We start from the raw sequence: 15,512 nt of genomic DNA, 5'->3' as shown, positions 1-15,512 counted from the left end.
ATATATATATATATAGGGTGTTTGTTGCGGTTTCTTATTGGGAACGTGGCAAGGAAACACCAAAGTGGACTAACTTTAATATATTTTCCGAGCTTTCGGATACTTATGTATTTATCGCCTGGAACTGAAATTATGGTCAAATACATAGGTATAAGTATACGAAAGCTCGGAAAATATATTAAAGTCCACTTTGGTATTTCCTTGCCACGTTTCCAATAAGAAACCGCTCATAATATAGCATAATATTGCGGTTTCTGAAGACAATAAATTAAGAATTTGATGTAACTGCCGTAGATCTTGATATATTAAAAAATTTCTTCATAACCCGAATCTATTTATATGCTTTTTGTTGTAAAGTGCTGATTTTATACCAATAATGATTACTGTATACCTTTGATTTTTTTAGAATGCACGTTACGTTGCCCTTGCTGACTATTGTGCGGTTGGAAACAGCGAAGTTAATATAAAAGAAGGGGATATTGTTGAGCTACTAAAAGTAGGTTGTGCAGGATGGTGGTTTGTAAGAATGATTGGTACGTAAATGTACTTGATAAAACTGACAACTTTATAAAATTTGAAATTTTGTGTGTTATGTTCAATAAATTAACTTTATATTATATCTTGACTAAAATTATTTTAGTCAATATTTATTGTTCTGACAAATAACATAATACTAAATATTTTATGGGTTGGATACCATCAAAAGTCATATTAAAGATTTGCATTATTTATATACATTTCATCAGATGTTAAAAAAAATTTTATTTATTCCATTGTATTTTGAACAATTATGAAATTTGGAGCATATTAATAGTTTTTTTTTCATAAATTGATATATTTTTCAGGAACTAACAATGAAGGATGGGCTCCAGCTGCTTATTTAGAGAATTCCCATTTTAAAAATAACCGTAGTAGTAGCAGTAGGAGTCAGGATAAGTTAAACTTTTAGTGTTCAGTGCTGTGCTTGGTTAAATGGTGCACTGTTTAAAAAACTTGAATTGTCCCCATGGATAGTTATACAACCTTTAATAGATTTATTTGTGATAAAACCCATAATAATTTGTGAAATAAGTGTTTCATTCCTTCGTTGTTCAATAATATGACATGTTTTCTATCATCTCTTAATCGCTTGTTTGGAAGTCAAGTTTTACACCAGTTAGCTCCAAACTGACTTATTTCCAACATATGTCTTCGAAGTATAGGGTCAACTTATGTACACTAATGCTTTTTATGATTCCAGACAAAATTCATCCATGTTCTCTCTTTATCTTTCCTATTGTTATACAAGCGCATACATGACAATAAATATATTGTAAGTTTTTCCTCCTTTCCTTTATGAATGAAACACTTGTTTTGAAAAGAATCGTCGATCTTTAAAATATCTTTCAATTGCTCTAAAAGCTATGGCATATGAAAACTAAAATACAATGTAGTGCTGAATATATAAAATCTAAACTATAGCAACAAGTGGCGGACGTTTTATGGATTTTTAGCAGTCAAGTATTAATAGTTGTAATGTTTTTTTATATCATGGTAATATTACGGGTAGATGAAGAAGGAGTCTCACATGTTTTACTATTATTTTATGACTTCCAAGTATCTGTAGTGATTCACTGATGTACTGACAAAAGAAACTTCCAATAGAAATCAGTGTCTCATTCTGATTTGAATTTTTCATTACTACGGCAATGATATCTAATAATATATTATTAATGTTCTCATTTTATTTCGAGATTAATTTGGTTTGTATATAAAAACATTTTCATGCTCTGTCATTCAGTTTGTCATGTAGTTATTTTGAAAATAATCTACTACTACTCTTGCTTAAATTCATTCCAGTGGCTTATAAGGATCATTTTCGAAATAATTGTGAGTAACAAATCATAATAAAAGTTTTATATATAAAATTTCATCAGTACATGTAAAGACAAAACCGTTGATAATAACAGAATAATCGAAGGAAAGGTTGGTAGAAAACCTGAGGAGGGAACATTATTTGTATTTGTTGGTTTTCATCCTGGAAAAAATATAGTAATAACCATTTCAAAATTAGCTAAACTATCGATGATTCAAATTTATCTTACCTTATAACATATCTTCATTTTCTAATTTTATAGAAAATATTTTGACCAAAGTTTGTGTTGAAAACTGAAATGTGTTTCTGTCAGAAAATTGAATTATAGTAGTATATTAAAGTTCAATCATGTATAAAGGTATTTTGATATTTGAGTACAAATTAATTTTCATTGGTATACATTTCTCTAAAACATTACTTTAGTTTATTATAAATAGTTGAAAAAATTTAAACTGTATAGGGCGATAAAAGTTTTGTTTAAGAAAAGTGATGCATTTATATTAGATATTTATTTTTAGAGTTATACAGACTGGTTATATTTTTAGTAGCATGTATTGTTGTGTTTTAATAATTTAAATTATTTTGCAGATGGAGCTTACAATTTTAAATCGTATAACTTTAATTTATTTCCAAAAATATGTAAAAAATATTATTTAATATAATTATGTTTGAAAAATAAAGAATATTTCTATTTTTTTTTTCATCTCTCATTTCATTACCTACGCAACAATGCCAAAGGCATTTTAGAATAAAATAGAACCACTTGATAAAAATAAGGGGGAGGAAAGTTCTTGGAAAAATACCTACCAACGCAGTAAATCTTCATAATAGTGAACTGAACAAATATAACTTCAATAAGGGACTTCATTTAGAATGTAAAGCTTAATAATTAGTTTTAAAATGACATAAGTTGTATTGCGAGCTTTTATATGTTGTGAATTTAATTTAGTGGATTTTTTCTGCATATCATTCATCAGAAACTATAATCCTGGGTCAGATACATCACCTATCAGCAGATGAAGCGTCCTAGCCCTATTGAAATTTTTATCAAAGATTATGATCTTCGTGTTCTGTTTTGTGCAAATTTAAAACAAGCTCCAAACACATTTCATTTTTATTTTTTTTTTATTTAGGTGCCATATCCATTTAATGAAAGTTGGCGACAATTTCAGCATACTTATTATGAGTTTTTAGGGTCTCGGCTACTCAAAGGGTCGTAACTTCTGCGCATGTATGGTTGAAAATCCTGATTCTAGCAGAAAATTAATTCATTTTGAAAAAACATCACCTACGATTTGCTTTGTTTTCATTTGTACTGCCTATAAATGATCATGGACTAATTTGCACCGTCAGGTAAAGTGGAGAAACATTAATGTAACGTGCGTTCTAAAAAATTATAATCCTTAAGGAAAAAAATGAGATTGTAATGAAAAAAATGATGGCTTCATTTTCATATGAAAATTTTTATTTGAATCCCTCGAAATACATAGGAAAATATTATTTTCTTAGAGTAGACCGAAATGGATATTTCTATGAGTAAATTACATTTTGATCATCAAAATATAAATATAACCTAGCATGTTTTGTTCAATCAAATTTTTATTAATCATAGCAAAAATGGTAACAATTAAATAAATATTCATTAGTTTTCATATGGATATATTCTAACAGATCTAATAGTATAAAATATAGCACAGTAATGAAGTTCAATTTAATTGTATCATTGTCTGATAATCTAATCATAATTTTCATTTTCACCAAATCATGCTGGGGTGACAATAGAAGCCATGGTAGAATTGGTTTCTGTAGTGTTCAAATGATAGTCAGAAGATTTCACTTTAGCTGGGGTAAAAATATTAAAAAATAATAAATAGTCTGGTACACAAGCCTGACTTGGTATTTCAACTCAATTTTAGCAGCTTTTATTTAAAATTTCCAAATAAAGTATATTCATTAAGGATAAAAATACTAATAAAGTAAAGCACTAAAAGTCACCATGAGCTCCAAATCCTCCAAATACAGAGAAACGCTATAAACGTGCCAGCACGGTTTTTAGCCTTGAATTGCATTAGAAATGTTAATTAACATTGTTTCTCGTATTCCAAGTACGTGTGCTGTGTTTTCACTTGTGGAGATTCAAAAAATTTATTAGTTTACTGGACTGAAAAAGTAAATTGTTTATTAACTTAATACTAGTAAGGGAAATGATTTTGATTTAATTGATGTACTTGATTTTGATATAAGTAGTATTATGTTCGTTTTATAGGTGGTAAATTTTATTTTAGCAATTTTGCCCATATACAGATATTATATGTCGATTGGTTTGTATACGTATATAAAACCGCAGAACATAAAATGGTATGTTCTATGTCTAAAACCATAATCGCAAATGATTTCTTTTTAGTAATAGCCATCTGTTTGACAGTATTTGAACTATAATATTATATGAAATTCAAATTAATGTAATCTGTTACTCATTCCACAAAAAACTGTAGTTATAAACATGCTTTATAGGTTCAAAAACGTGAATAGATTGCGTTTAGTCATTTTGAGTTCACTAGATTTTAATATAAGCATTATTGTGTTTGTTTTTCAGATTGTAAATTCTATTTTCATTGTAGTATGCTGGATTAAAAATGGCAGTTTTTCATTAACAGCCATCTATATGCCACTATCTTCATCTAATTCTCTAACAAATTTAATGTAAATGTTCTTATTTCATAGAGAACTGAGAGATTGATGAACCTAGTATTAATTTTATAGGAAACTACTAAAAGTGGGAATTTAAAAATTTTATCAAGCTTTCCGTTATAAACCTGGTTCTTCACTATAAAAAAATCAAAATGATTTGGATACCATGAATATTTAATGTCATTTCGAGCCTTTATAGAATACCAAAGGTTTGTTCCCAATTCAGATGCTTGACTTACCAAAGTTGTCGGCATTTTATTACTAAAGTAAACAAAAAGCATAGTTTGTTTAGAGAGATGATTCCCAAGTGCTTGGAATCGACTATTTCCTAAAATTATCAGGAAGGAGATCGCTAGATCGGTGTGCTTTATTTTCTCCTTCTCAACCTCACCATCACTAGATTCCAACTAGTTCAAACATATCTGATCTTAAGAACGTAATTAACTTTTATGGCAGTTGATTGCACCCAACAGTTAATCATCATAATATTTTGCAGACACGTTAAAATGTATTTTCTTTGGGTAATACGTTTCATTACTAAAATATTTAATTAGTCATGGAGAACAAATCACTCCAGACAATATCTGAAAAATTTCATTAAATTTTGTTAATTCATTGTTGTTCCATAACTTTCTGGCTATAATAACTGCTGGGTTTACTGATACCATTTAGTTGCATGATAACCGCAGTCCAATTGACTTTGTCGTTAGGTGTTAGTAACAATTTTTTATTATTCGAGTAAAATTATAATTTGCATTTATAGTTTTATATATAAGATGTTTTACGCAAACGCAGAAGCAGCCTCAGTAAGTTATTTTAAAATGTATTAGACCCCATACAGAAATTATTTGTTATCCACTATTATTGATTTTTTTTATATTTCAATTTGATAATTTAATTTTCATAAGAGTAATGAATCCGATAAAATATATCATGTCGATTCAGCTGGTTTTATTTATCGAATTAAAATTTCCCAGGAGACGGCCAGTAGTCGTGACTTAAATTTTCAGCGTCTACTGAAGGGTAGTAATCATTCCATGAAAATGGTAAGAAGCAGAAGCACGTTCTGGGTGAATTTGGAGGATAATGGAGAGAAAGTTAAGTTCGTAAGTAGAAAGCTTTTCAAAATCATTATCAGCAACAAGCCTTATCATTAGATTATAGCTAAAGCTTTGATTATTTCAAAATTGTCTTTTTGCATAACTCCTCTTTTAACAAGTTTAGTTCCCTTCATTTATCGTTAGTTCTGGTTGTTGTCTGGCTATTCTCGTTATTTTTATATCATTGGAAGTCGGTGCTAATTGAAGGTTTTTTGGTTTATCTTTTATTCTTATCTTTATCGATATATATTTTTTTCTGCGAATATAACTAATATTGGTATTGCTTCTATTATATAATCCCACACTTCTTCTCATATTACATTTAATGGTTGGGTCTCGTTTCAATCTGTTGTCTATTCTCTTCGTTTCTGTGTGAAATTATTAATTAATGTTTTCTTATTTTTATTCGTCATTACATACAGTTGTTTCCATTTTTCTATTTATCCTTCTTTACATTTTCGCTAATCTATATAATATACTTTTTTCTGAGAAAACTTTTTATCTTTTGTACCGCTAGGTGACAGGATGTATCATTCACAAACTTTAATTGTTTTTTTTTACATCATATAGTCCGTTAAGTAAGGTCAGTATAAACAGATATACGAAGATGTATTGGTATCTAGTTAGCCTAGTTCCATGCATAAACAAAATATTGCGTTACCATAGCAACGAACAATAACTTATTAGAAGTGTCAGTGTAAAGTTTGACGTCAAAAAAGTAAACCAGAATTATGCAGTAAATTAAAAGAAAAAAGATGTTCACCGAAATTGTGAAAATCGAAAAAATCGAGTATCGAGCCATCATCAAGTACCTGTATTCAAAAGGGTTAAGAGGTAAGAAATTTTACGAAGATATACTTAATACCCTTGGTGATCAATGTCCTTCAAAAGAGGTAAATTTTCCATTGATGATGATGACCGATCGGAAAGGCCAGTTTCTGTGTAAGTACCCGAAAACATCGATGCAGCATGATTTTATCAGACTATCGAATTGGACTAAAACGGATCTGATCTGAAGCACTGAATATTTCATACGAACGCGTTCATCATATAGTTCACGTCAATTTGGACATGAGAAAAATTGCTGAAAAATGGATCCCCGAATGTTTGAATATTGACCAAAAGCGTGCAAGGGTAGAAGCATCGCGTTCGATCTGTGCTCGATTTGAAACAATGACTGGAGATTAGTATTCGACATTTACTGACCACCCTAATTAAAGAGAAAAGACGCGGAAAGCTGTCCAAAGATGTTTTGTTTTTGCAGGACAACGCCCCTGCACACAAATCTCATATTGTCATGCAAAACATTCGTGATTTAGGGTTTGAATTACTAGAACACCCCCCTTATTTACAAGATTGGGCTCCGTCCGAATATCATCTCTTTCCTCAACTGAAAAAAAATTTACAAGGTTGTAAATTTTCTTCCACGAAGAGGTAATAAAAGCTGTGGAGGTCTGGTGTGCAGAGCAAGAAGAAACATTTTTTTTGAAAAATATTTTGGTATTGAAATTTGGTTTTATATTAGGCTAAGAATCTTTCAATAGATCCTCGTGTATATATATATATATATATATATATATATATATATATATATGTATATTAATGCATCTAAATGTTCTTGATTTTAGGTCTCTTCTGTTTTAAAATTAGTTTTTTTTAAGTCTTTTAATTTATCTTTCTTTTAAAAACAATCAAAAAAGACTAATTTTAAAACAGAAGAGACTTAAAATCAAGAACATTTAGATGCATTAATATTATACTCTGACCATTCTTGCGTAATGTACTAATGTACTTTGTATATTTTGAGGACACTTATGCTCACATATTTTAAAGGTGTTTTTTTTAAGGAAAACAATGACAAACATGCAATCGCAGGTTCTTCTTTATCACATTCCTCTCCAATTGCATTAGACGAAGCCTTCAATAAAGTTAAAACTGAATCAGTTTTAAATAACCTCTTGGAATCCGAAAAAATGTATGTCAGAGATCTTTTAGCTGTACTCAAGGTAAGTAATAAAACCCCATTTTAATTTCTTTGAAAACTTCAAGGATAGAAAATTAATCGTTTGATGAAAAAGAAACAAACAATAACCTTTTGTTTATAATATTTATATTATCTTAGGAATAACAATCCATTAGCATTTTCAATTTCCTTATTCACTTGAATACCCTGCACAATATGTAAATTTTGTAAGTTGGTATGTAGTTGGTTGATATTTGCCTTGGGTTCAATTTTAATTTGTTGAATTTCCTGAACAAATATTGACTAGTGTCCTAGTGGATACAAAATGTTCACAATAACTTATATTTTTATATTCTTCTTCTATATTTATTTTTTATTAATGATTTATGTTTCATGATAAGTGTGGGTACTTATAATACTTATAATAGCTGATATTCTGTTTAACATTATGTAATATACATAAATATTGGATTTCAAACCTAATAACTGAATTAAAATGATATTAATTCCAGGGGTACAAAGATGCGTCTGAATACGAGCATATGCAAGTGTTTCTCCCACCAGATGCAGGAGAGAAACTCACCATTATTTTTGGAAATTTGGAAGATATTTGTAAATTTCATACGCAACAATTTATATTGGGATTGAGCAGTCATTCAACAACAAGTGGAAAAATAGCAAAGTGCTTCATGGAATCGGTATACTAAAATATTATTTCCAAAAATATTTGATAAATTAAATTAAATAGCTGATGTTTTCAATAAAAAAAATTCTCTGCTCAATGTGATGAAATAGTAAATGCCTGCAATTAAAAAGTATAATTTAAAATCAACTTTATGAGAATCTAAAGTACTATAAACTTTTGGAAAGTTGAATAGATTTTAATGAGATTAAAAAGAGGTTATGAAATAAAAGTTTGCTTTTTCGAACAAAAAATGCAAACATATTAAGTCGTTTTCTCACGTATTATTTCTTTCTATTTTTATTTTTATTTGACTGGTAAATGATACATTGGTAATGAAATACCAATTATCATGTGAAGGGACAAATATCATGAATAAAAATTTTTCAGATTCATTATTATATGTACAATCACGAAACAATTTGTTTATATGAATAACATGAGTCATTGAGAAATTATCTACGTTTAATTTCATCAATCAATAACATTACTCAAATATTTTATCTTTTCGGTTGAAAATAACTTATAAATATATAGGGTCATCCAAAATTTATTTTCCGATTGTTACCTAATTCTGGAATAAAAATTTTCTTTGCTAATAATGTTATTTAGGTATATATATGCCATTATTATCCTTGACCTTTTGCCAGTTTTGGGATTTTTGCAGATGCAGAACTTAACGACATTATTTTTGAAGTCTCATTTAGTATAAAATTTTGTTTAATAAAAAAAGACAGACAATATGCAATATCTGGGTGCATTATAACTTCACAACCAAGTTTAGTTAAATTTTGGCAAGTCATCAAAGACACGAGACGCTTCTTTCAAATTTCTTCCTATGAGATTGTCAATTGTTGTTAGTAAAGTACTGAATCAACCATGTGACACCCCAGGATATATAGTTATCTTCCAGTATAACTATATATACATCATCGCCCTACGGGACTTCAATCTGCGCCCTGTGGTCACTTCCGCCACCATTTTTCATCCTTCATTATTAATCTCTTCAGAAATGATTCCATTTCATTGCGTTTCAAAGTATCGGAGCTAGTCAAATCTCCACAAACAAATTTCCTCCAAGGAAACGTTCAAACAAATAACTTTTGGTATCAGTTACAGTATCCTCGCTGTAAACAGTACAAATTTCTCTCCATTTTTGTAGTTCTTTATAGACTTGCATCTATTGTCCTTAGCTAGTATAAGATAGATTTCTGCGTCTTCATTACATTGCTACAAGGTTTCTAAGCAAATATAATAGTCTGTCTTCTATATTTATTCTTCTGATTTGTAATTCTAGCTCTATCACTTCTTGCTCTTCACTTCTGGATTTATTTTTCATACAGGGTCTGGCTATTAAATAACGAGATTGCACGCCTATAGGGTGCCCTAGACGGGTGGGATAAAAAACGAGTAGTGCGTTGGGTATCTAGATATATTGTCTATGCACGTCCCAAAATACGTTTCTGTTACTATTATAGTATTTGTGCAGTAGCGGTTTTTTTCTCGTGCCGAAAACCATGGGTGACGAAAAACGTTATATTGATTAAAACTTCGACTGAGCGCTATAAATTGTTGCAAGAGGTATATGGGGACAAAACGCCGATAAAGAAACGGTTAGAAAAATTTTACACGAGGAATTACACCTGATAAAAGTCTGTGCGAAGTTGGTGCCAAAAAATATGACTGCTTTGAAAGGGTCCCGATTTGAGTCGATGGAAGCGGTAAAGCAAAAAATGGCAGAGTTCCTAAAGGCCCCCACCAAAGAAAACTTCCAACACTGCTTCGATCAATGGGAAAAACGTATGGAAAGGTGTTAGGCAAGGGGAGGGAAGTATATTGAATGTGAGCATTCGAATGTAGAATAATTTTTATAATAAAACCCTTTTTCGTAACCAGTCTCGACATTTAATAGCCAGACCTCGTATATGGACTTTTCACTGAATTTATTTTCAATTCTATAGTTTCTGCTGCTTCTGCAAGTTTTATAATAGTTTATTCGGTAATTATCTAGTTTAGGTTACACCCCTCCGATTTCGTTAAAATTTTAGTATGTTAAAAAGAAAATTACACTGAACAAGAATATATATATATATATATATATATATATATATATATATATATATATATATATATATATATATATATATATATATATATAATTGTAATGATTTCTCAGCGAACCTAATCTAACCTAACCTAACTTAACCTAACCTTTCCTAACCAACCTTATTGTTGGGCAGGCTTTTGAGACGGGTGAAAAAAGTCGAAGGAGGGGATGTTAAAACTTTAAACCAACTTCTTACATTGTCCTATTTTATCACTTTTTATTTCTTTCAACGATTAATTTAAATACTACAATCACTGAAACATCATTACAATTATTTGATTCTTTAAACGCAAAAAAGTACCTGAAGAGATGATTTCCGCGCCCTATATATTTATATATTCTTGTTCAGCGTAATTTTCTTTATAACATACTAAAATTCTAACGAAATAGGGGGGGTGTAACCTAATATAGATAATTAACGTTTATTCTTCTGTATTCCTTGCTATTAGCACAACGCCGCTTACGTATTGCCATTTATTTAAAAAAGTTCCTGATCAATTTATTCCGCTGTTTCTAATCCTTGAAGCATCGTTGAATAACATGGTCTACAGCGAGTATCCTTATAGTCCTTTTTCAAAGTGTCATATGTATTAACTGAAAATGTACTCACACTGGAACATATACTAATTTACCTAGCTATAAGACAGGATATGTTTAATTAATTTAATTTTTCCAGAAAAATATGATGTATCTATTATACAGTAATTACTGTATAAATCTTCCAAACTCTGAAAAAGTGAGAGAAAATTCTCCTGAATTGAAATCATTCTTCCAACTTTGCCAAGAAATATCAGATCACGATATGCCCTTAGCAGCATACTTATTGAAGCCAGTACAGCGTATAACTGAATATCAAGTATTTTTAAACGATCTTCTAAAATACTGCCAGGACGCTAACGCTTACGCCAAACTTCGGAAAGCTGTAGACTGTTTCGGAAAAGTATTAAAATCTGTCAATGATCGTTTATACCAGAGGTGTATAACGGACCTTTATTTGAATCTATCGCAACAGGGAGAATTATTGCTCAAAGGAAGATTTACTGTATGGTATGATCACAAACTACTTTCATTAGCAAAGCAAAGATTCGTTTTGCTTTACCAAAGAGCTTTACTTTTCTGTAAACCAATTTCGAAAGCAACGGAAGATCAGGCTAGTTATCAGTTCAAAAATTATTTGCCAATGTCTCAGATTGGGTTGACTGAATATATTAAAGATGATAACCTGAAATTTGAAATTTGGTCCAAAGGAAGACAAGAAGTTTATGTCATCAAAGCTCCTAATCTCGAAATGAAGGAAACATGGGTTAACCAAATTAAAAAATTGTTACTCAAACAAATGAAAAGAATTGAAAGGAAACAGTTAAGAGAAAATGAAGGTCGAACTCCCAAGTAAGTGGTTATAAATTTTTATTTGTTGAAATCTAGCTCTGCCTCGTCAATGTCAATACATATTGATATGTATTAAAAAAACTACAATTCTGTCATATTCTCAACTTTTTTGAAAAATGTAGGTATATTTAAAATAGGAACAAGAATAACTTGAATGTTTAGAGTGATATAGTATTTTATAAATGATGATTTTGTTAATTTATTAGAAAGTTTTAATGTAACTTAACAATTACATCGAATATTTTTTGTTACAACTTTTGTTTCTTTGACCGCTGTCCATTTATGTTGCATATTATCATAATAAATGAATCTTTTCAATGAACACTAAACATATTTATGAGAAATCAATCAATATTATGCCAATATCTATCTTTAATTCGCCTTTTTATTGGAGCATTTATTTAGAATAATCATTTCGAGAATGAATTTCTCTTTGCAAAAAAAATTAGTCTTTTTTTATTGATGAATTTTTATTACATTTTATGATTATCTACTGAATACCCTGACACGCGTTTCGATAAAGTTATCTCAAAGTAAACTGTTTACCTTCAGTCTCTAAAGTCTCTGAAAACGATAGCTTGAGAATCGAAACGCGCGTCAAACAGTGTAATTGTGAGTGTTGGTGTTGTGTTTCAGTATAAATATCGGAGAGGCTCCAGAAATTCCAATTCACTTTTTATGAAGTTTACTTCTGCTTAAAGTTCTCAAATATTTTTATCACATATTTCACTATATTTTAGATTCATTCTACAAAATAGAGAGCAGGAAACTTCCTCCTTTGCAGTAGAAAAGGTATCGAGTCAAGCTGCAGCAACTAACAGTAATGATACTGGTTATTGTTGTCAGGTATGTATAAAATATTTTAGTATCTGCAATGCTGATTATTTAAGTGGAGAAAAAGTACTGATTCCGGCACTGATTTTACTATATAATATTATATTTCATGAAAATAGAAATAACAATTCTCGATTGCAAAAACACCTCGTTTAACTCCAATTAGAGAGAATGGGACCGAGAATAGTAGCATATCAAGAGAAACCGATTAAATCGTTTTAATGAGGCACTTTCTATCATTATTTACTCTGAAAAAATTTCCATTCGTCTAATATATACCTAGTATAAATTTTCAATTACAATCGTATCTATTAGAATATTATTCTTCATTTAGATCTTCCTGCCACTAGTTCTTGAAATTGAATGTTTCTTAATTCGATTTGTGTTTAGTTTGGCATCATTCGATTGTATCGTTTTATACCTACTATCGCAATATTACTTGTTGAAAATTAAATTTGTCTTTTTAGACTCAAATTTATGTTGCCTTTAAAGACTATTATGCAAATACATACAATGAAGTTAACATTGAAGAGGGGGATATTGTTGAGCTGCTGAAGGTCAAAGAAGGGGGTTGGTGGTATGTGAGAATTATTGGTAAGTACTAGAATTATAATCATTAAACTGTACAGGTGCGATAATCTTGCGACACTTGAAAAATACAGTTTGTCAACTCTATTTGGTATCTTCATTATATTCATTAGACTTACTATTTCTATTGGCTCCAACTTTATGTATTAAAGCCCAAAAATTCTATTTTTGGGCTTTATTCTTCTAAAACCAATTTAAATTATTCAGAAAATGAATTTCTGCTTATTGTAGGTAATCAGAAATTTATTTCACTTATCAATCTACCCATTTTAGAAGATCACAAAATAACTAGTTCTAGTAAACATAAATGTTTTTGAAGATACTGCGTGTATTTTTCAATATCGTTTTTGTATTTTAATAATGTAATTATATTTTTTTCAGTCAGCGACAGAAAAGGTTGGGCTTCGGGTGCGATTTTCCGTAAAATGTTTGAGTAATTTCTGGTGTTAGATGAAAATGTACTTTTTTAAAAAACTTTCATCTCTTTACAACTCTCGATGATTCCGAAATAAAACATCTGCATTAAATAATATTCAGAAATTAATCCATAGTTTATAATTTTACAGATAAGATGTATTTGTTAGAAGCAAACCTGGAATGCTTATGAATCTATTGAGAGATAATAAAAGAAATCTTTTGTTCACAGCAAACCTCGTTTTGGAGAAACAAACTGTAATAATATTCATTCATAATCATAACGCTTCTAAATATATTTCACTCCTTTATGAAGGAGTATTTTATCAATATTGCACATATTACAATATGACGTAATCTTCTATCAGATCCGTTTCTAATTGTTCTATTATAAATCAACTATTTATAAGCATTTTCTAATAAAATCAATGCCACTATGAACATATAGTAGGTTCTAGCATGTATCTAAATGCTCTCATTAATATGTGTAAAATCTTTACACAGAAAATACAAATTATGAGGCATGAAGATATAAAACGAAACACTAAAATAATACTCTGTTGTTAGGGACAATATATAAAATTTGCTTTTATTTTTCATTTTTCAAGATATTTACAATTAAACATGTGACTGCAAATGTTCATAGAATTTAGTCGTTATCACTAGATTGCGTTTAATAAAATAATAAAAAATTATTATAGTTTGCTGTTTAAGGTTTAATATAATTTAATACATTTAGAATCTTTACTCTATCAAATTTACGCCACTTACCTCATGAGTATCATTTTTCACCATTGCTTAAAAAAATCTCGTGCGGAATTTTTGCCAAAAGTTTCTTGTAGCCTTATAAAAAGTCACAAAAATTGAAGAATCATTCTTATTTGCAGATCTTGTAAACAACACGATATACGAAAAGTAGTTCATGCAGGATGAAGTAGCACCTCATTATCCTGTAATTTATTGTACATAACAGTCACAAATATTTTTCAAATTCGAATATATTTTGGCAAATTAAGTCGAATTAAGTTTATATTGAACGAACATTTGTTATAAGCAATTTTGTGATATTGGTAATATCGTGATATTGATGTATTATTTGTTTAAAGTTATTTATCTTGCTCGGACCAAATAAAAATCGATCGTTTAAGGCTGGAGCACACCAAAGTGACACACTCCTATTTATTTAACAGAGGAAACCCACGAATAGGTGAAACTTGTAACGAGAATCTAAACGTAATACACATTGTTGAACTGTCAGAAGTACAAAAACGAAAGACTAACTAACATCTTTCAAAACGCCATAATTTCTCTAGTTAACAATAATTGTAATACCACAAACTTAACCGAATATCTAAAAAACACTCAACTGTATCGTAAATTGTGAACAACTGACATGTCTCTAGTAACATTTGCAGTTGATACGATAATAAATAAATAAAATAAAAAAGTTATCTTGCTATCTATTCCATCTTGCTTAAATTACAGACGGAAATTCTACTCAAATGATAGTTTCACCAATGGCTTAAAATGTAGAAAGGAAACCATTCGCCATATTCAATTTACTTTAATCCATTACCAACTATGATAGAAAAATATTTAATAGTTTCGACAAAAGAGAAAAGCAATTAATATATTTTCCAAGGTAAAACCTTGGATCTGAGAACATATCTTCTTCTTAAACTTATTGATGAATCACATTGTACAGATTACAAATCATTATTCTAGATGTTTCGCGAAAAGCAAGAAAGTTAGGTAAGATATAAGTGAAATTAATATCATCATATAACACTCTTAATTTGTTATTAGGTTTTCCAGGTTTGTGTATTATAATTAGCATTAGATTATATTTTACGGACCATTATGTCAGGATTCGGCTAGTACACGACTTT

General features: G+C 29.6%; 2 protein-coding genes across 5 annotated transcripts in view; both read left to right on the top strand.

Moving 5' to 3' along the window:
* Positions 1-2,551, top strand: part of LOC130893733 (guanine nucleotide exchange factor DBS-like) — a 66,439-nt gene extending 63,888 nt beyond the window's left edge. For 3 of the 4 annotated variants that reach the window (XM_057800069.1, XM_057800084.1, XM_057800077.1), the window contains exons 11-12: positions 407-533; positions 846-2,551. In XM_057800069.1, coding sequence (XP_057656052.1) covers positions 407-533; positions 846-949 — 231 coding nt within the window. In that variant the 3' untranslated portion in view covers positions 950-2,551. Of the gene's footprint in view, positions 1-406; positions 534-845 lie in introns of those variants that run through there. The other variant, XM_057800092.1, reaches the window with a different exon arrangement.
* Positions 2,552-5,240: 2,689 nt separating this feature from the next.
* Positions 5,241-13,646, top strand: LOC130894785 (proto-oncogene DBL-like). The gene is made up of 8 exons (XM_057801806.1): positions 5,241-5,352; positions 5,524-5,652; positions 7,494-7,652; positions 8,122-8,307; positions 11,075-11,787; positions 12,528-12,633; positions 13,089-13,215; positions 13,591-13,646. The coding sequence occupies exons 1-8, from the start codon at positions 5,323-5,325 to the stop codon at positions 13,644-13,646; spliced, it is 1,506 nt and encodes a 501-aa protein (XP_057657789.1). The 5' UTR covers positions 5,241-5,322.
* Positions 13,647-15,512: the final 1,866 nt, after the last annotated feature.

The sequence above is a fragment of the Diorhabda carinulata genome, chromosome 1 (genome assembly GCF_026250575.1).
Source record: "Diorhabda carinulata isolate Delta chromosome 1, icDioCari1.1, whole genome shotgun sequence".
Taxonomy (NCBI): domain Eukaryota; kingdom Metazoa; phylum Arthropoda; class Insecta; order Coleoptera; family Chrysomelidae; genus Diorhabda; species Diorhabda carinulata.
The sequence above is the reverse complement of the archived record's forward strand: the minus strand, read 5'-3'. Positions and strand labels throughout refer to the sequence as shown.

Excerpts from the sequence above, each read along its gene's own strand:
- LOC130894785 (XM_057801806.1), top strand. The coding sequence starts at position 5,323 with ATGTTTTACGCAAACGCAGAAGCAGCCTCA. Across the intron at positions 11,788-12,527 it reads AATGAAGGTCGAACTCCCAA|ATTCATTCTACAAAATAGAG; the intron begins GTAAGTGGTTAT and ends ACTATATTTTAG. Across the intron at positions 12,634-13,088 it reads ATACTGGTTATTGTTGTCAG|ACTCAAATTTATGTTGCCTT; the intron begins GTATGTATAAAA and ends TTGTCTTTTTAG.